Consider the following 22,883-nt stretch of genomic DNA (forward strand, 5'->3'; position numbering starts at 1 on the left):
CTACATTATTCCGTGGTTTACTAAGTTTTCAAATTTATACTGACTTTTTGATCACCCGGTAATGAAATAACGCTGAAAATTTGTTTCGTTTGTGGTCTATGTTGTTGGGAGGTGTGAAATACAAAACCAAGTCGTATGCAATATGACTGCATTGCCATTTAAATGCGGCACATTCGCAGTTTCGCCCTATTCCACCTCCTCGCTCTCAGACTGCATGCCATGGTGATGGGGGATGTGTGCCAGCCGCGCTGAGTACTATATTATTCATGCAAGGGCGCAGCTCGAGAGTAAAATTCTTGGACACCCCTGTTATAAGCTATCCCTGAAGTCGTGCTTCACAGCTTCCACAAAAAACATGTTTTTGTACAAACTACACAAGCTGCAAACAATTTTTGTTTTTCTTTCAACCAGGTAGGTGATGATCTAGCTGAACTTTCATAATACTTAGTGGTTAACACTGCATGTCTACAATTTTAAAATGTAATCGATAGTGACAAATATGGATTATGTTTTAAAATTGTAGACATGCAGTGTTCCCTTTGAAATATTTTACAAGTTTAGCCAGATCATAGAACTGGCTGAAACACAATTACAACAAAAATTGTTGTCAGATTCTGTGGCTTGCTACATCAAAATATATTTTAATCGTGTACTCTTTCTACTATCACGTGCACACACATTAATTAAAATTTCTTTGTTTGATATACTTCCTAGTGTCGCACTTTTAATAGACAACAATGTGATAACAGGCACATTTTCGGACTGGCTTTTGCTATGATAGCTGTCGTGCAATCAACTAGGTGACGATCGCTTTGTTATTTGAATCGAAATTAATAACGCGGTAATCTGTCTGTGTGATGAAGATATCTTCGCCTTTAAAGCGACTATTGTTGTAGCTAGTTAGTATATGATGTACCAGTCAGTAACAGTGTTTGTCTTGACTCCTGTTGGTTGTCCTTCATAGCGAAAACTAGGAAACGTGACCTGTGATTGAGCCTGCATACAACATTATTTTACACCTTATATGACCTTTCCCTCTGAGCAGCATATACAATTTGTATAACTAAATGAAAAAGATCTCTAATGAATCGCCGGTCGCTGTGGCCGAGCGATTCTAGGCGCTTCAATCCGGAACCGCGCTGCTGCTACGGTTGCAGGTTTGAATCCTGCTTCGGGCATGAATGTGTGTGATGTCCTTAGGTTAGTTAGGTTTAAGTAGTTCTAAGTGTAGGGGACTGATGACCTCAGATGTTAAGTCCCATAGTTCTTAGAGCCATTTGAACCATTTTTTCTAATGAATCTTTGGCGTTTTTCAGAAAGTATTGTCCAGCAGCGAATTAATAGACAAGGCCGCAGTCTACTCCTTCCTGTACCCTTGGCTGGGGGAAGGTCTCCTCACCAGCTCAGGTGGGTACCTCTTGTATTCCAGGTATTACTCACTAAAGATAAGACAAAAAGTCATATAAACAGGAGCTATCACATTTACAAGCTACAGAATAAAAAATTTGGCAACGAAAGGTATTCAGTGATATTTTAATCAAGTACTGTTCCACATGCTACAGTCGGCATGGTTTCTCGGAGTGTGACTGCATCTGTACTAATAATAAAACTGAAAAACTGCCACGTATTTTTGTTTGAACGCGTTAATCTACAAAACTACTAAACCAGTCTTCCAGGGGTTTGCACAGATAACTTTATCATAGCTTGGCGCAACATATAGGCTTCATTTCATCGAGATCGCACCACAAAAAAGAAGTCACAATTTAAAATTTGACGACTCTGCTCAGCTTAGTAGTTTGACTGTTTACCTTAGCGACAGCATCCTCACGACTTAATACACCGAAGGACCAATGGATGGCGCTATCAGGATCATAGTATACCATAGATGCAGTATATGGTGCTCTTAGGGTTTTTACCTCAGAGGCAGAAGTATTTTAGGAATTTTAAAGTCACTGACAAACTTAAACGACGCAATCTCATCTCTACAAACTGACTATAATGAGTTACTGGTTTGGCTTTGTGTATTAAAAGCTTAAAGAAATTGCTTTACTTCTTTCGTTAAGATTTTTTTAATATATGTTTCAATCGTTGGCTAGGGAAAAACGAATTCATTCACAAAGTGATCGTATAGGGTTCCGCATTTACTGATCGAGGTACGGAACTCTAAAAAGCGACTGTATGCAAAGGCCCTTCTTTAACTTCCATTGTGAAGCACCGGCGTATAGATAGTAACTAATAATTTTTCAAGTGTAGCATACAGAGAAATAACACGGTTGGATGTATCTTACCACTTAGCATTTTTTTAAATTTTAATCACTTATTATCACGAATTATGAACAAAAATTGTTAAATTTGAGGTTAAATCGTACAGTAGGAAACTTCGAGAAGGCTGAAATCTAGGCTGATAGATTTGGGTCCTTATCCAGGACAGACATCTGTAGTTAAATGTTTTCAAATTAGCTGACAATGATGTATCCGCTGGTTATAAATGATGCTGCCCATCAACAAAGAGCGTGTTGCAGCATATGAAACTGTCGCATGCAGTTTACATATCTGCAAAAAGCAGTCACTAAATATAGCACAGGGACCTTTATGAAATTCAAATTTAACGTATGACATAATACACTCCAATTTAAAAAAAATCTTTAGTGTGATGTCTCCTGTGCAATTAATGTCAGCATAGACAAGATAAAGTCATATTAAAATGAATTTCCATATTTATGTTTACTTATTAACAAAATAATAAAAAATTGCCACTTGTTTGAATGTGGCATTCATATTTCACTGAATTTGGCTTTACTTGTTTTGCCCTGTTAAAACCAGGCTGAAAAACTGATTTAATTATGCAAACGACCAATATAAATAGAATCAATTTCTAACTGTGCGAAATCTCATTCAGTACTCTGCTTCTTGTGATGCTTTTTATCGGAGATAGTTTGTTATCACACAGTAGCAAACATCTAATGTTATTTAACTGCGGAATTCGCTAGAAATGAGAATACAAGCACTATGAATGTGTAATTTCATTATAATTTCTGTAGCATGGACTGTTGCACTTCTGCGTATCGCCTAACTTTAAAATCTTGTAAGTGGCAAGGTGGGATTAGTTAGTTATTGAGCTTCCACTTTCTTGGACATGGTTCTAGATAATATTTTTTTTTTTTAATTGAGAGAGGTTATAATTTTCAGTATGGCTGTGGTGAAACAGCGAACAATAGTTAAAAGCTCTAATAGGTTCATTCTGTTTTGGCACAATCGTTCCAAGGATCCTGTGAGTTGATTATAGATTAGAAATAATCTCACACCTGTAGCTAATGATTGTTACCACTGTTTTGAAAAATTAGTTGGATGAAATATTAAAAAGAAATACTGAAAATTGTTAATATTTCTATTATTTCTCTGTCACTCGGGGAAAGAATTGTGCATTTCTGGTAACCTTCGCGACCAGATTACAGTCCTTATCTTCTCGAATGTTTCATCGAAGATTCTGCTTAGTATCTTAATCTGGCTGCTGCTGGAAGGCAGGCCATCTTACATGAAGGTAGAGTTTTTGTCTCCTTGAAATATCAGAAAGCTTGCAGAATGTTATCCGTCGATAGCAAACACGTGAATGTATTTTTCAGTTTCTGTATCCCGAATATCAGTCGCTGTCGACCGTTGCTAATATCAACTTTTATATTTACAGGTTCCAAATGGCATATGCATCGGAAAATGATTACACCTGCTTTCCACTTCCGCATTTTAGACAACTTCGTCGATATATTTGCAGAAAATGGGAAGGTTCTAGTAGAGAAACTTAAACCTAAAGCTGATGGGAAAACGTTTGACATATACCCATTTATTACAAGCTGTGCGCTGGACATCATATGTGGTAAGCCAGCATAATATCAGTAAGGTAACTGAAACAAACTATGCGTAAAAGAGAAAAGAGAGTAGAATTTAAGTTTTATTCCAATTCTCCGACGCTTGTCAAATACGATCACTGCCGAAAAACCTACACTGAGACCAAATTATCCCTTATTCCTAAAATAGAAAAATTCATTAGCTGTATAAGGGAAAAATTACAATGAAAGTTTTTGCCGGACCAGGAATGGAACACGGATTTCCCGCTTTACATGAGCGATGGCCTTAATCGCTTTGGCTAGATGTACATGAGTCACGGCCAAACATCTATGCGTGTCCGAAGGAACATTCCATGATCTTTTTAACAACACAGCCAGCCACTGCACTATCGTAGTAATGCATCTACTGTCTCATCTCACCGATCTGATTCCAATAGCAGATCTCTCCCTAGAATGTAGTGCTAATTAAGTTATGCATTAAGTTATGCATTGGATTTTGGATAATGCAGTCTACTGTAAGGGACCCTAAGCACTCTATTCAGAGTGTGGCCTCTTTGGAACCTCTCTAATTCTTTACTATGATATGGGATTTACTAGCTATGAAAGTTATAATATCCATACTTTATTTCTTAAACAACAATGGAGTCTGCAAGGATTGAACATTTATAATGCACAGTCTCAGCTCAGTTCATGGATTACTGTTCACGTTGACAATCGTCATTATTGGATGCCAAGGTTCAGGAACGAGGAAAGATATCAGTCAGGGTATGACGCGATCCTATCAAACTTATCCTATCATACTTACAGACATATGAAGTCGTATGGTAGGAAAGCACTGACTGCACAGAGAGGAACTAACAGACAATGAAGATAACTCGTCTACTGAGGCGTATCAACCATTCTCAAGGCCCCGCTTCCATTCGATCGAGCGAATCGTTGTGCTTATCTGTACTAGCATGCTGTTGCACCAATGTATTCTCACCGTGAGCTGCAGCATCTGCTGCCGAACCATAGTACTTAGATGACCCTGCATCATTACTGGTAGGGTGTGCCCCAGCTGGCATCCTCTGATACCGTTGGGATGTTGCGCAGTTGCTCTCTTCCGTGTACCTCGTCCGAATGTTAAAAGTAAGCTCTTCGCCCCCCCCCCCCCCCCACCTGCTCCGAATCTTAATAGTCAGCCCTTCTCCGAATGTTACTGTTCTCTCTTTCTACTCTGTCAATAACCTCTAAAAAGCGGAATTATCTTCCCCAGCCTACAGCTTTTCGCATATTCTAAAATTTGCTATCCAATGTCACGCTTTGCCACCAACGATGGCCAGTCATATAAACTCATAAAGTCTCTCTCATTCCATCCATTAGCTCCTTGAAAGCATTTCTCCAAAATCATTTCTTTACTTCCCATCTCTATTCTAAAGGTGGAATATGGGCCGGATATCACAACGTGTCTGCCAATGATAGGTCACTTTCTTCTCACCAGCGCGTCCTCACCGCCATAGGAAAAAAGGTTAAAAATAGGTTCTGCTCCTTTAGCATTGTTTGAAATAGTTACTCATACCGCTATAATTGTGTTTTCTTTTGGATTGTGGTGCTTTTTTGGTTGGTTTTCCCAATTTCCTCACGGTGCCAGTTAGTTTTTCTCGCTCACCTGGCTTGCTCTATGCTGCCCACAGGCTGGGTTGGTGGAAATACTAGAGGTTCGCATGCTCACCGCCATAGCTCAGTCCGACCACATTTTCCTATGCCAGGAGAGGCCAGGGTCCAGTGCCTGACTACCCACCGACACAAAGGCTCGTCCTGCTACTTTGTTCCTCCTGTGAGTCCACGACCCATCTCTGGAAAGACACCCTTACGTGTGTCCTAAGGGAGCGACCTCCGAACGGCCCAGAATCCCCTTTTACACCACCTGTTATAGAATCCCAATAAAGAAGGAACAAGCGTAGATAGTTAATACTACCTCTGAAATATCTGCCACAACTGATCTTATGATTCTAAATGCAACTACTAATACTGTCTGTCATTATGTCTTCGTCAGATATCTCTACTCAAGGCTAACATGTGGCTAGCCGGGAATGACTGCGCTCTTTCATGTGACATTAATGTGAGCAGCATCAGGAACATTACCAGACAGTCATCGCGTGTCATTATAATATGGCCATGATGTATCAGTGTCATACCCAAGGACGGTGATGATGTCTCCAGTGCAGTATTAACTGGCACTCGAAGTTCTCAAAATTTCTCTCAAACAGAAGATACTTCATATTTCCTAGGTTCATACCGTCTTACTATATTGTCTAATGCTCATCAACTCATCCTGGAAAACAGATTGAGTGAAAGTTCTGTCAGTTATGAAGTCTCTAAAGAATTAAGTAGTAGCAGTGATATGTTACCATAAATATTGCTTGAACCTTGAACTATACTTGGGAGGCAGTGGGGTCTTAACTCTGCATGATAACCATCATTTCGATTTTCAGTGCCTTACTTAAATGATTTCGATTGAATACTAGATTGTTTACATACGAGTAAAATGTCCTATGTAACTCTGTATTCTATCCTCCTCTATGTGGGTTAGTGCAGAAACACTATCAGTTGATGACAAGTGAACCCTAGTCTCTTCTTTTTAAAAACAGTCACTTATTTGATTATCTAGCGTTCTTTCACAACAATTGTTTTTTTTTCCAGTTTCAACATATAGATCGGGTAAGAAGAAGCTACACAGATAAGACATCATCAACTGTATACTTGGCAGTCTCCTATCCTTGCTATTAAATACAGTTATCCCCATCGATTAGAAAAAATTTTAGATTTTAATCTGTCAAAAAAATAAAATGCTTTTAATAATGAACTAGGGCTCCACCTCAGCCTCATGTAGTGCAGTGGACATTATAATTGATTTAGATGGTGAGAAATTTGTAACTGAAACAAAACAGGTAGAGAGATTCTGAACTACCAAAATTATTTTCACCTACATAATTAGCTACTTATTCCATATACGAGTGTACCACAGTTTAAAAATAACTGATATTGATGTGAACAATGAATGGGCAACAAACTTTGTTAGCTTTGTGCACAATAAGTCAGAAGGTGTTTTATGGCCAACTATTTTATAGGGAAGTCTCATCAAACCTTTGATTGTACATAGAACAAGTTAGCAATTACAATGAATATATATATATATATATATATATATATATATATATATATATATATATGTGTGTGTGTGTGTGTGTGTGTGTGTGTGTGTGTGTGTGTGTGTGTGAAATTAAACATTTGAAATATGTAAAATCAATGGGTACAAAACCCACAGGCTAATAATGTGTGCTAAACTACATATTTTAAAGTCCAGTTCAAAGAATGCTTATTAAATAAATATGCACATTTATGAGAATTATGGCGTCACATAGATTTATCAACTGAAAGACAATGAAACACTTAAGTAATAATTAATTATGTATTGTAAAATGTATAGTGCAAAAGTCTAAAGTGAGCACCGCACTAAATCACAAAATCATATAAAAACATAGTTAGTCTTTAAATTAACAGCAAGTGCTTCAAGTTTCAAACTGCAATTCTCACTCATAGTCGCTACAAAATCTGTAGTTTATTAAATATATTCACAGCTGCAAATATGGACAACCATCAGTTGTAGAATAGAATGATGACAACGAAAACTTGTGCTGGACTGAGACTTGAACCAGGATTTCCCATTTGTTGCAAGTTGTCGCCTTACTGTTTGGCTACCTGGGTATGACTCATCTCCAGACCCAAACTTTGTCAAACACAGGCACTACAATATCATATAAATTTGATGTTTGTTATAGCTACTCAGTAACTATCATGACAAAACAGCTAATAAGTTCGTTACACTCTTATCTATACTACTGTATAAAGACAACAGATGGTTAAATATTGTTGCTATAACTCTCAAAAAGTTCTTAATTTATGTATTACAGTTACTTACATGATTCTCTAACCAATATTCAGATAGCTATAGGCTATATGTGTTTTAATATATGTGACATACAAATATTCATATTACATATATAGGAGATCCATAGCTACCAAACATTTCTTAAACTTCTTGTCCAGTTTACTTCAGATTTTTACACAATACTCTAATACGCATTTGGATGGGTCTACGATGTATATTTTAGATGTATATGATATATAAATATATATAACATATAATAGGGAAATGTTGGTAGCAAATATCTCGAAAATTTATTGATGTATTTACTTCAAATTTTATATGATGCTCAAATACACATTCAGACAGAATTGGGTTATATACTTTTAGTATAAATAAATATAATGTATGTAGGGAAAATTTTAGCAAAAATCTCGAGAAGTTCTTGATTGATTTATTTCAAAAGTTTATATGATACTCCAATCAACATTGAGAGGATATACATATGACCTGAAGTTAGTTACTCAGGAAGTTTATGAGGTTTTTGCTAATAAAGTTTCCCCCTCTCAATTTTCGAGATATTTGCTACCAACATTTCCCTATTATATGTTATATATATTTACAAATTATATACTTCTAAAATATACATTCTAGACCCATCCAAATACGTATTAGATATTGTGTAAAAATCTGAAGTAAACTGGACAAGAAGTTTAAGAAAGTTTTGGTAGCTATGGATCTCCTTTATATGTAATATGAATATTTGTATGTCATTTATACATAGCATACTCTTATAAACATTCAGATGGTCATAGTATACATATACTAAACTACAATGTACAGGTTTTTAATTGCAACTGACTGTGAGAGAGAAAATGCTGTGCTGTGAAACTTGTGATTTAGTTTTCTTTCTCAGAATCAATTTTAACTAGGACTGCCAGGCATTTAAGCTATCAGACAAACATGCAACAGCAAGTTTTGGCACCCTGTATATACTTCCTGAGGTCAATACCCATACTTTGGAAACCATGCTATCTAGAAGGCCGTGAACTGCCTTATCACTGTTACATCTAAAAGTTAGCATTGCAACTAACAAATCAGTCCTTTGTTTCTAGCACTAGTTTGTACAAAAATAGTGCACTAGTTAGTGATTTCTTTACTGTATTTGTATTTATTGTTCTTCTATATGTATATAAAAGAAATAAGTGTAAAAGTATGTTTAAGGAACTCACATTTGCAGGTAGCAAATCTGAAAGATCCGAATTTTCGTCTGAACCTATAGTAAACTATTATGCAAACAGTGAAAGGGGTCTAAACAACCAGAACAGCCTATCTAAAGTTACCACGCTTTTTAGTGATGATGTAACGCAGGATGTGAATGACTCCTTTAACATTGTTTTGGTTGGTCTCATGACCCCAAAGTTAGCAGTGTCTGTTGCTATAAAAATTTTTAAAGATGGGAACTATGAAGCACTGAAGGTTATGGAGAAGTTAGAGGTGGGATTGGCGCAGAACACAGTTGGTGGTCTGTGAGAATAGATGTGTGTCATATAGGTGAAGCAGATTTTGCTGCTCGGCACATGACAAAAGAAACAAGAAGGAAAAGTAGAAGGCATGCATTTGGAGATTGTGGCACTAAAGAGAACATAGATAATGGACCAGCACCAATGCTTGAAAGAGTCAGAACTGTAAGTCCTTATATATATCTGTCATTATAAAAAGGTTTGAACCTCAGTATCCCGGAATGACATCTTTCCCTGTAAATGACTAGCTGTCCCAAAAGGTGTTGAAGGTAGAAATCATGAAATTTTCACAGAATGCTAAGAATATGATTCAACACATACGGAACTAAAGTAATAAAAATATTCAGTCATTTAGTTTTTATATCCATTTATTTACAAATTTCTGCTAGAAAAATTTCGAGTCTGAAAAAAATTATTATAGCATAGCTTGTTGCAATAATTCTAGTTCACTATATGTACATAACAACATTCGAAAATTGGAAGTTAGTAATGGATCACTGAGATTGATAATTTAGCATTGGGAGCACAGAACATATAGTCTCCCCCAAACAGAAAACAGGGACGTTGTATTTATGGCTTATCAGCTTGTGATGAGAATAGTACCATAGGATTGAATCATCCAAAAAGTTGATAATCCTTTTCATTCAAAAATTGTAACTATGTGAAATACTTTCCTTGAAACTGTTATCATCACAGATCCATTAGCCAGGAAGGTGTCTCTCTACCCTGCAGACTGATTTATCAACTCATTTTAAGCGACTCAATCAAGAATGTTCTACCGACTGAGCTACCCAAGCACAACTCATGCCCCATCCTCACAGCTTTAATTCTACCAGTACCTCGTCTCCTACCTTCCAAACTTCACAGAAGCTCTCCTGCGAACCCTGCAGAACTAGCACTCCTGGAAGAAAGGATATTGCGGAGACATGGCTTAGCCACAGCCTGGGGGGTGTTTCTAGAATGAAATTTTCACTCTACAGCGGAGTTTTGCGCTGATATAAAACCTGCTGGAAGATAAAAACTGTGTGCCGGATCGAGACTCGAACTCGGGAACTTTCCCTTTCACTGGCAAGCGCTCCACCGACTGAGCTACCCAAGCACGACTCACGCCCCGTGCTCACAGCTTTAATTCCACCAGTACCTCGTCTCCTACCTTCCAAACCTCACAGAAACTCTCCTGCGAACCCTGCAGAACTAGCACTCCTGGAAGAAAGGATATCGCGGAGACATGGTTTAGCCACAGCCTGGGGGATGTTTCTAGAACGAAATTTTCACTCTACAGCGGAGTGTGCGCTGGTATGAAACTTCCTGGCAGATGAAAATTGTGTGCCGGACCGAGACTCGAACTCGGGAACTTTACCTTTCGCGGGTAAATGCTAAGCCATGTCTCTGCAATATCCTTTCTTCCAGGAGTGCTAGTTCTGCAGGGTTCGCAGGAGAGCTTCTGTGAAGTTTGGAAGGTAGGAGACGAGGTACTGGCGGAATTCAAGCTGTGAGGATGGGGCGTGAGTCGTGCTTGGGTAGCTTAGTCGGTAGAGCACATGCCCGCAAAAGACAAAGATCCTGAATTCGACTCTCGGTCTGGCACACAGTTTTAATCTGCCAGGAAGTTTCATAGATGTGCCTGCTTGTAGAAGTTGTACTTCCTGTTTATTACTGACGTCACATCATATTTAAACTCTACTAGTTGTTTCACTGACTCATTATTAATTTTATAAATTGTAGCAATTAAAACCATATATATCTCTCGAAGTATTTCATATGCATTTAAACTTAATATTGTAATCAGACTATCTCATTGGTACGGTTTCTCTGTTGTACTCTTTGCTCTCATAGTATGTATGTAAGGTATGGTACTAATTTTTCACCAAAAATGTACCATTCATTCTCTTTTCAACCATCTGTGGACGCCAGTATCCATTCTGCCTGGCATGAGAGTGTTATCACTCCCTGTATGGGATTTTCCCTGCTAAACTACTATACAGCCCCACTCCCTGGTGACCTGTTGGCAAACCGGTCGTGGGATCATATAATAATTATGTTACTGTGTCTTGCCTCGCAAATCAACCTCTCATAACTTTACACATAGATGACAGGTATGTGGAGCGTATAAACAGAATAAATATAGAACGCATGTCGTATATATTCTAGTCACAATTTTTGTACTGTAGTGTTTGCGGGACACGTTTTGCAAGAGGATCCATACTTTCAAATTTTTTTGTTTGTTACGCTACTTATTCATGATGTATTCGACATGTGAGGTGCTGCATTCTTTGTTGACTCTACTGTTACACATAAAGAAGAGCAATTTTGTAGTTATTTGCGATCTCTGTATAGAGTTAACAGCGAATTTGGAAAAACCTTCAGCTTAAGGTTTTCTTGTAGTTCACTGAAGCAGAAGCTCACACATATTAAACATTACACGTGGTGCACAGCACACATTGAAGACAGCAAACATAGAAAAATAAAGCAGTCACAAAGATATTCTTACACATACCCAACAGATGAAACGCTATGGATCGTCCACACGAGTTGCTACATTAGTCTTTCGTACAGAGGGTATTATTCTTAATAATCAGGATCATTATTTGTTTATATGTTCCAATTATGTATTTAAATAGGCTCTTAGTTATAGGTATTGCTTTCCTTCCTTATTTAAAGATATTAACTCTGAAGTAATTCCTTCATTACTTCCCAGTTTTTCGTTTAATATTTTGTCTTCATAGCTTTTTTACTTGAATATATCTCCTGTTTTTCTCAGTATATCTGTTTTATGACCTATGTTTAGTTTGTGAAGTACTTTGACATTTTGCTGTACATTTCCAAATGGGATCCTGTATTGTGTGACTATTGCTGATGCTGTGTCTGTGTGTTGGCTTTAAAGTGGAAATCTCGGATGCTTTTGCCATAGGTAGAACATGGGGTATTCTTGGCATGTTATTTTTTATATTCAGATTTAGAATCTGAATATTGGTTATGGTAATGCTTTTCATTATTATTAGTTTCTATTGCAGTTTATTAGATGAAGGGAATCCAGTTTTTGGTTTGTTGTTTTCGAATATTTTCTAAAGTATTGTGAGATATTGCCTATGTATGGAATGGCAGATATCCACATGTTTTTTTTTCCTCTTTTTCTTCTGTGCTGTTTATATTTGTCTCTCTTTATGTTGCATAGGACTGATTCAACCATGGAAGCTGTGTAAGAATTCGGAATTGCGATCTGTTTCGCTATGTGAATAACAAATGTATATCTCACATTCCTATGCTTTCGCAATGTATCTCACAAGATTGCAAATATCTTCAAATATCAAGAGGTACAAATGTAATAAACTACAACAGAAACTCAAACGTAACGTAAACAGTAATCAAGACCTATGTTCAGATTCTGGAATATATCAAATAACGTGCCGGGAATGTTCCATGTTCTACCTAGGAGAAATATCAGAGATTTCCACACCAGATGTATGGAGCGCAGTAAAGTCACAGTATGTGTAAAAATATCTCTCAGGCTGTTTGGTTTTTGTTCCTTTACTGTTTTCCATACGTACTGTGCACAATAAATTGTGTGCGGTGTTTAATAAATGTGGTCCAGAAGAAAAGTGTAAGCAGATGTCTTTTCCCAAATTCTTTCAAATTCGTCACTAAGGGGCTTTATTGAGGTCGACCATTAATTATAAAATTGAGGGTGATGATATATTACAGTAAAATCTTCAGGGCACTATAGCATCAAATACGTTGGAAACATCATAAATAAATGACATAATGCATGAAAAATGTACTTCGTTTTAGAAACTCATTTGCAAAAAGTAAATATAAAGAAAATCGTGACTCATAGCAGAAAATGTTATTTTGTAAGCAAATACATAGTATTTAATCTACATTTCAAACTGCGTAAACTATGTGTCAGACATTTTACTTCCACAGGTAGACTGTCCAAAGGTCTTATAACGGTGTGCCAAAGTTAGATTCACTGAATAGCAGTGCAGATTCTTTTTTGTAATGTTGCACTTGTGAATATTTCTGTTTCTCTCAAACTGAGATGGAATGTTGATAACAAACTTCACAAATGAACAATTGTATTGTGAGGCTCTGCTTAATATTCCCAGCTGCTTACAAGGTTGCCTACAAGTTAGTTGAAACCTACCTGCAGTTCCAATTGATTTCTTTTGTTCAATGAGTACTTGTTGACCAAATGGGTGGTTACCTCTGAACCTTATCCCATAAGACATCAGCAAATGAAAGTAAGCAAAATATGTTAACTTACTGAGATCTGTATTCCAAAAGTTGGCAATTATTCTAATGGCAAAATCAGCCAAGCCTAAATGTTTTAGAATGTCTACTATATGGTTTTTGCGGTTGCTAAATTTTCACCAAAATTGACACTAAAGAACTGAGAACACAAAACAGTCTTGGAGGACTTTTATGTATCACTGAACTGTTGGCTGTTGACATTATACAGTTTGCCCCTTTGGTTCACCAGTTAATGCTACAAGCTAAAATAGAATTTTGCAAAGTAGGCCATAAAATCTCTTATAGTTAACAGGATTTTATTTATATGCATATCACCTCAATATGTGACATTTCTTAATATTTCTATGTCTCATATATAAGTTTTGTGTATGTGTAATGGGCATTGATGCTATCTTTTGTGTAGACCTAAGCTATAAAGTGAATTCAACACAAAAATACGACATTGACACAACAGTGCAGCACCAATGAAACCTACTCCTTCATCATGTGAAACATTCATAGTTTATAAGAATGTAGGAGTTGTAATTCTGAACCATCATGCGTTTTCATTTTTAAAGGTTTTGAAATGCTGATATTGTACTTCTTTGTCATTGTGACCAGAAACAGCAATGGGAACATCAGTCAACGCTCAGCATGAGACACAATCAGCTTATGTTAACGCCATTTACAGGTATGTGTTTGAAAATTAAGTCCATCACATTACAGGTATCATTGCATTACTGTACCTTCCACTGTTTCCAGTGTTGATTGCAATTGTCTCAATATTCTTATTTAAGATGAACATTGTTTTTTTTTTAAGAGGATGATGGTACTGCATCAAAGTAGTCATCTGCTAGTTATCTAAAGTACCTCGCTACTAAGGTAGTGCTTTAATGCTGTAACTAATATAAACATAGCATTATTGAATCAGATATTAGTTACTAAGCCGAAGTTTTATACCGTCATTTGTGAGTAGGCAGCTCTTATATAAATACAGAAATTAATAGTGTTAAATGGTCTGTAAGATGACCTGTATCACATCAATCCAGTAAGAGTTTTCAGATGACCTAAAAAAGTAATTACCCAAAATAAGTCATTCATGCTTCACAATGAGACTAAAGTTTTAACTTTGGGTAGATGTTATTCTTTACAGGATCAGCGCACTAACCATAGAAAGAATGCTTAATCCATGGTTGTACCCTGAGTTCATCTTTAAAAGGAGCCGAACAGGAAAAGAGTTCTACAACCAGCTGCATGTCTTACATGGTTTTACAAAGAAGGTACTGAAATTGTGTTCCTTCCAAGTTTAAATTAGCTTTCTCTCCTTCTCTCCTGTATTATTAGGCAATCTTTACTTCTTAAAATAGTGTTACATTGAACAGTTTGTGCCATTAGTGAATTAATAAAAGTACCATCTGGAATTCATACAACTCGTAAAACATGGATAATACCCCAACAATACTTAAAGCTTTACTTGAAAACGGCTTATGAGCCCACTTAAGGTGCTAGAAGTGAGCTTATAATCTCCTTCTTCTGCCAGTGTGAGAACCACCTCGTCACGAATGTGGAGGTATTGCAGTTCTTATTATTCAGTCTCAGAGAACGACATATCTCGATACAGTAGAGCATAGATTATTCAAGGAACTATTGTGGGATGAGTAGTGGCAGCTTTAGCGCCTGTCACATGGATGGAGTAGTGTAAATAGAGAGAGAGAGAGAGAGAGAGAGAGAGAGAGAGAGAGAGACAGAGTCTGTGGTGTAATCGTAATGTATTGTTTGAAATTGTGTTTTAAACAGACAATGGTTAATTATTTTATCATAGATCTTCTTACAATCTTTTAAATAGTAAAAATGTTAACACAGACTTATTACACTTAACGCCTTGGTATGCTAAATAACTGATTATAATTATTTCCTATTATTGAAGTTACGACAATGTACAGGTACATTATTGCAATTACTGCATACTAAAGCAAAAACAACATAGGAACATGATCTTGTTTGGTCTCAGGGGTTGAAAGTTTAGGTTTCGTTTGTATGTATATTTATTAGTAATGCACTGATTTGTTGATTTTAATTGCAGGAATCATATTTAGTTATAGCACTCTGTAATGATGCCTAAGTAATAAATAAGTGATTCGATATTTGTGGCCCAGTATGGCAAAATTTACATTGAAAATGAAGATAGTGACGCAGGCATTTTAATATTTTCGTAAATGTATAATCTAAATTAGTTACCTCACTAACAGCTGTGTTAGAAGAACCAAATTACTAAAAACAGTTATACCGACTGCAATGGCTGACAAAAATAGGTTAAGATCGCAACTAATACAACCTTCAATAGCTGCAGGAAAGGACGCAATTCTTCTATAAATAAAAAATGGTTTCAACAGCAACAAATAACATCTTGTATTCTGAAAACGATTTAGATAAAACAGCTATTATTACGCTTATTACAGACCTTTTAATATGGGATGTATGAAGACTGCGTCTTGCTAGGTCAGCAGACCTACTCAAAAAATTACAATGTCTTATCTTTTATTGGGCTAATGAAAAATTACAGAATATATATTGTCCTGTTTACTCATTGCCTGCACGGATAATAAATCGTGCTTATTCTCTTTGACCTTTTCATGCACTTCACACGAAACATATTACAGAATAATATTAAGTCCTTATTTTTCAAGTATATACACAAGACAAAATTTGCAAGGAGTCGGCACAAAGCCCTATGGACTGTTTAAGACAATTACATGAAATGTTATGGCTTAACAGGCCATGTACGTCGAACTGGCGAAGTTCATTTTGTATATTACATACAGTCGCAACAGTTTTCATACATGAGTACATTGGATTGTAATTGCATTACTTGAGGTTACAAGGTTACACAAATTTTGTGTTTCATTTAGTGTAAAATAGCCTTTTCGTCATTACAGAAAATATTTGTATTATTGCTGTGTTTAGTAGTGGTGTATTTTATTATCATGTGTTGTCAAGGCAGACGTAGTCCAGAATATACTTCGTAGGCTTCCTGGGACTATACTCGTCTTTGCTCCCCCATATGGGTTACAGGACTGTGGGAAACCTGGGATTAACACCACACCAAGAGCCTGCAAACTACTTAACCTGATATGTGCTGTATTCTTTCACAAACGTTAATAGGATGTGTATGTATAAATATGGGAATTGCTTGTAATTTACGAAACTTAATTGAAAAACATCAATTCGTGATGAAGTTTGCAATATTCGTTGAAGATCACCAGTTCAGTCCACAATTTTGGGTAAAAGTTGTCATACATTTGAAAAATAGTATACTTGTGGTTGAAAATCAGTTCGTTTATAATGTTCTGGATAAACTCGAAGTTTGAGTGAAAGCAGGTCTCATGTTTGTATAGCAAATCAGTAATGCTTTCGTCAAATTTACAGTCTTCATTCTTGCTTTACATTACTACGTGTAGTCGATGGTAGACAGCTCACACCGCAAGACGATCCGCAACGCACCGCTCTCCGTGCTGTGGAGTCAAGCTACAGCTTCCTCTGGGGCTCGTACCTTCAAACTGCATGAAAAGACGAACAAGGGCAATCAGTTCACACAGCTAATACCTTACTAGCCTGCAAGGAAGGGAATTGCTCCGATTCACACACTTCACTCGCTCGTAGTTTGTAATTTTTGAATGTTTGTGTGTCTGTTATCACTACGTAGTGCAGCCTAATTCTGGCAGAAGTACTGTAATTGATAATGCGGACAGCACAGCAGTTCAGTGTTTATCACGTCTATCAGCGATGCACGTGACTGTATTTCATTAGGTCAACATTCCGCTACATTTTACTGGGCGCCGCGACGCCGCGACGATTGCGAAACATTGATTGTTAACCGCTGAACTGATACAGTCCGTGCCATAAGGTTTTGACAATGCACAATTCCAATCCCAAAGAAAGCAGGTGTTGACAGATGTGAAAATTACCGAACAAACAATTTAATAAGCCACAGCTGCAAAATACTAACGCGAATTCTTTACAGACGAGTGGAAAATCTAGTAGAAGCCGACCTTGGGGAAGATCAGTTTGGATTCCGTAGAAATATTGGAACACGTGAGGCAATACTGACCCTACGACTTATCTTAGAAGCTAGATTAAGGAAAGGCAAACCTACGTTTCTAGCATTTGTAGACTTAGAGAAAGCTTTTGACAAGGTTGACTGGAATACTCTCTTTCAAATTCTAAAGGTGGCAGGGGTAAAATACAGGGAGTGAAAGGCTATTTACAATTTGCACAGTAACGAGATGGCAGTTATAAGAGTCGAGGGACATGAAAGGGAAGTAGCGGTTGGGAAGGGAGTGAGACAGGGTTGTAGCCTCTCCCAGATGTTATTCAATCTGTATATTGAGCAAGCAGTAAAGGAAACAAAAGAAAATTCGGAGTAGGTATTAAAATCCATGGAGAAGAAATAAAAACTTTGAGGTTTGCCGATGACATTGTAATTCTGTCAGAGACAGCAAAGGACTTGGAAGAGCAGTTGAACGGAATAGATAGTGTCTTGAAAGGGGGATATAAGATGAACATCAACAAAAGCAAAACTAGGATAATGGAATGTAGTCGAATTATGTCGGGTGATGCTGAGGGAATTAGATTAGGAAATGAGACGCTTAAAGTAGTAAAGGAGTTCTATTTGGGGAGCGAAATAACTGATGATGGTCGAAGCAGAGAGGATATAAAATGTAGACTGGCAATGGCAAGGAAAGCGCTTCTGAAGAAGAGAAACTTGTTAACATTGAGTATAGATTTAAGTGTCAGGAAGTCATTTCTGGAAGTGTTCCTATGGAGTGTAGCCATGTATGGAAGTGAAGCATGGACGATAAATAGTTTGGACAAGAAGAGAATAGACTTTCGAAATGTGGTGCTACAGAAGACTGCTGAAGATTAGATGGGTAGATCACATAACTAATGAGGAAGTATCGAATGGGATTGGGGAGAAGAGAAGTTTGTGGCACAACTTGATTAGAAGAAGGGATCGGTTGGTAGGACATGTTCTGAGGCAGCAAGGGATCACCAATTTAGTATTGGAGGGCAGCATGGAGGGTAAAAATCGCAGAGGGAGACCAAGAGATGAATACACTAAGCAGATTCAAAAGGATGGAGGTTGCAGTAGGTACTGGGAGATGAAGAAGCTAGCACAGGATAGAGTACCATGGAGAGCTGCATCAAACAGTCTCCGGACTGAAGACCACAACAACACGCTTTCGTAGCAACTTTATTCCTACATCAGTTTCGGTTGTTCTTTTACTTAGTTCTAAAGTTACTTAGAAAATGAGTGTTTTTTCATTCAAGTAAAGAGATTGAAAGGCATTCTCAGAGCGTCTCTTTTCATCACTGATCACATTAATACGAAATGTAAGCATTGTTCATGTACAGTTCACGTTTAGCATAAATGAAGTAAGCACTCTCCTTTTTTACGTACTTCAGTGTGGGCCACTATCGCTTCTTATTGCAGTCTTTGTCCAGTTTCATTCGTCACATTTGCTTTGTGATTGCATACATCTTGTCAGAATCTACACCTGATGCTGCAGGAAAGGACACAATTCTCCTATAAATAAAAGATGGTTTGAACAGTAACAAATAACATATGGTAATCTGAAAACGATTTAGATAAATTAACAATTATTACACTTATTACAGAGCTCTTAATATGGAACGTAGGAAGAGTGCTTCTTGCTATGTGAGCGGTGCTACTCAAAAAGCTACCATGTTTTCTCTTTTATCAGACAAAGGAAAATTAACAGAGTACATATTATTTTCTTTAGTCATTGTCTACAATGACAATAAATTGTGCTTATTATCTTTGTCCTTTTCACTCGATACCTTTCACATGAAAAAATTTCAATGTTTTTCACATATTACAGAAAAATATTAAGTCCTTCTTTCAAGTATATTCACAAGCAAAAATACACCAGGAGACGGCACAGAGGAACAAGGGTGGGCTTACCCTTGAGTTTACATGGATAAAAACGGAGGACAAAATATAGCTTAAAACATTAATTTATTGACCTTACGAAATTCGGCCAATAAATTAATTATAACAGACATCATCAAATCTCATATTTGGTTTCTATTACAGATTAAATTTAGATATGTGAGCTGTGAATTTATAGTCACTGCATACGGTTCTTGCAGTTATTGTGTGCATTTTTGTATCTGCATCAACTAAAGGTTCATTGAGAAAAAGAATCAAACTCCCATGTATAAAACAGCTGCAGACATCTGATTATTTAACAAGTGCGCTAATGTGTCAAATATTTGAATTTAAGCATGTAAAAGCGAAAAAGTGTTTCAAAGGTTTCGAATTATACATAAAATTTATTGTAGGTTGTTACGTTTTTCTCATAATCAAATACCGGATAAACATAACCTGGGTAATTTGCGTCCCTTTTGAAGCAAATGCTAGTATTTAATGCATCTCAATGTTATGACGTCATATCACCTGAACTGTACATGTCGTACCACGATATAATTTTGCAGGTACATTAAGTGATTTATGTGGATACTGCTTAAAAACTGTGTTGTGAATAGAGTTGATAGTAAAGAATGAATAAATTAAAACCTCATACCTAATGAAATTTTGCTGAGTAGCATTTTAGGGAAAAGTTAGTTTTCACGTATCTAAATGTATATGACATCATGTCTCCTCAATCGTTCGCTTCCAGCAGGTTGAGTTTATGGCCTGGAAATTAACAAACATCTTGCTCACAGTCCAGATCTCATCCTAAATGACCAGACACAACTCAACACTTCCCCTCTCCTAAACTTCATATAATCATCTTTGTTGTTCATTACTTCCCACAATCTCTCTTCCTACATATTCCCATTTTCCTGTAGTCATTAAGTTGTTTTATTTGTTGCAGTTGTCTTTATATTCCACATATGCTCTAGTTTCAATAGTTAAGGGTTTGCTTTTAACTTGTACTTGTATTACTGTCCATGTTTAACTCCCCTTGTATTTGTCTCATCAAGTACTGTTCATATTTTACTTTGCTCATTTATTTAATGTAAACTGGTATACAGCCACTGCTTTGATTATAATGTTAATGTTAAAATGCAGTACCATCACACTCTCAAACTGTAGGTTCCCTCAAACACCTCAATTTTCCTGCATTTACTAATTTCTGTTTATCTTATTGATTTTGCTTAAGTTCCTCGTGTATTCTGTATTTACATTGACAACTGTCCATTCTTTTCCAATTGTTTGTATATCACTCTCCATGTTTCATACCTCTTGATGCAGCCTTGTCTAGTACCAATTTTATCTTATTTTATTAGTTTTGTTTATTAATAGAAACTGTTATGTAGGCATGCTATTCCTATTTTGTGCTAAAGGTTTTCCTGTCAACTCCATTGTTATTTATGTACTGTTCAGTTTTTACTATTTCATTGCAAAGATGTTACTCACTGTATGTTTCTACTTCACTCTAGATGTGTTACTTCTCTTCCAATGTTGTCTGCTAACATTTAACTTCTTTGGTGATAATACTCAGTAAATGTCTGAAGATAGCCCTGTAAGCCGAAAACCGGTTACCAATAAAAATAATATTGTAGAACAAAAGCAAACTGGTGCTTTTCATTTATTATTATAATGTTGTTCTACCAAGAACCAACGGAAGATTCTGTTAATATGAGAATAAAGCATTTGACTAACATTTCAATTCTACATTTCCTTTTATTGCTGGGGCCATAAATACAAAAGTCCCTTTTACTACTTCACTATCATCACTTCCTATGCCAACCTCCCCTAAATCTAGACTGCCTGGCATTTTCTTTCCGCTCCAAACGAACTATCAGGAGAGAAGCAAAAATATGGGGCTTCTGAATGGAGACAATATCAACACTACCAAAAATTAACAATAAATGAATTCGTAAGCTACATGGCACCTATAAACGTAACTATATCTTCCAGTACATGAACTCCCAAGCACTAACAGTAAAATGTTGACAAACATCCCTATATCAGGAACTTCATTACACCTGTATACATAAACAATTTTTTCCAATACTAACAAGCTTGTGTTAGCTTTCCATAAAAAATACCGTCTCTATGTGAGAGAACTGAATACATTTATTTAAAAAACTATCTCCTCATGTAACGTTTACTACTTTAGATATCGTGTTCAGTTGCTGACCAAAACCCACTGTTGGACTGTCCTGTGTAACGTATGTCGACAGTGTCGTGAAACAAAACTTTAAACTTCATGAGATGCAAAATCTGAAATAAAGAAAATTAATCTAATTACATGCCAAAATAAACTAACTTTGCACTCTATGACAACTATATAACTAAAACTTAGTACCGAAATACATTATGAACGTTGCCTGATGTGAAGTACAACGTTTGACTTGTAATATCCGCAAAAATAAATTAGTGCACTACTCGGAATACAATAACTGTTTGAAATTACCAATATTGTTCATTGAAAATTAATATGCTTGCTAGCACGACACCTTACAATCCCGACTACCCACTGTTTGCTCAGTAATACAAGGAGAGATCTACCCTGAAATGAAAGTGACTTACCTCTTACATGCTGTTTTTGTGTATCATGTACTGACGTTCTCAAAAGCAAACACAATCAGCAAACGCAGCAGCTAAAGATAAATAATCTACTATAAATTTTTTTGCTTGTCAGGAACAGTGTGTTGCTGCGTATTGTATAAGGAGCAATGCACGCACGGCAGAATATTTGAAACTGTACTATGCGTCATGGAGGTGGGTTTCGCATTTAAGAATTGTGTTTGAGGGATCAAACTAGAACTTCTGTTAATTTATTGAAAAAAGTGTCCACACTACCACTGGGAGATCTATACACGCATAAAATGATTAATTTCTTGGTGACATCAAGCCCCGTTAACTCAATAGCTGATATTTCAATGTGTTTGTCTCCACTTGCTGTATTGAGGTCATATTTTGATTTGAACGGTGTCCCTTTTCTGATATAAATGCATGATCCTTGACGCCTTGAAGCAGTTCTGCAGTAAGAGTTTGCCCTTTCATATGATAATAACACTACAGGTTGGATTTCTGTCTCTCTACAGCAGTGGTCAGTAACACAAACTACTGTGCAGTTCAGAGATTGGAGCCCAACTTTGAGTAGATGTATTTTATTTTTTATTGATTGCATGTTTTGCTAGAGGATTGTTGGGTCTGTGAACTACCCCACTTTACTCTTTCTAATTGTTGTTTTTCTTTGTAACATCTGGTATGTGTGATATTTGGAGTGTTAAAATCTGTCTTGCCATTTGGACCGAGTCCACCTTCAGTTGCTATGGCTACGGGTCAATAGCAGTGTCATTTGAGCCTCTCTGCTGACCAACGGTATATGACTGGCTGCACCC

General features: G+C 36.7%; 1 protein-coding gene across 1 annotated transcript in view; it reads left to right on the forward strand.

Moving 5' to 3' along the window:
* Positions 1 to 22,883, forward strand: part of LOC124709115 (cytochrome P450 4C1-like) — an 80,425-nt gene that overhangs the window by 34,068 nt on the left and 23,474 nt on the right. Inside the window, exons 3-6 of the mRNA XM_047240770.1 lie at positions 1,317 to 1,407; positions 3,686 to 3,871; positions 14,124 to 14,193; positions 14,656 to 14,782. Coding sequence (XP_047096726.1) covers positions 1,317 to 1,407; positions 3,686 to 3,871; positions 14,124 to 14,193; positions 14,656 to 14,782 — 474 coding nt within the window. The remainder of the gene's footprint in view (positions 1 to 1,316; positions 1,408 to 3,685; positions 3,872 to 14,123; positions 14,194 to 14,655; positions 14,783 to 22,883) is intronic.

The sequence above is a fragment of the Schistocerca piceifrons genome, chromosome 7 (assembly GCF_021461385.2).
Source record: "Schistocerca piceifrons isolate TAMUIC-IGC-003096 chromosome 7, iqSchPice1.1, whole genome shotgun sequence".
Classification (NCBI taxonomy): Eukaryota; Metazoa; Arthropoda; class Insecta; order Orthoptera; family Acrididae; genus Schistocerca; species Schistocerca piceifrons.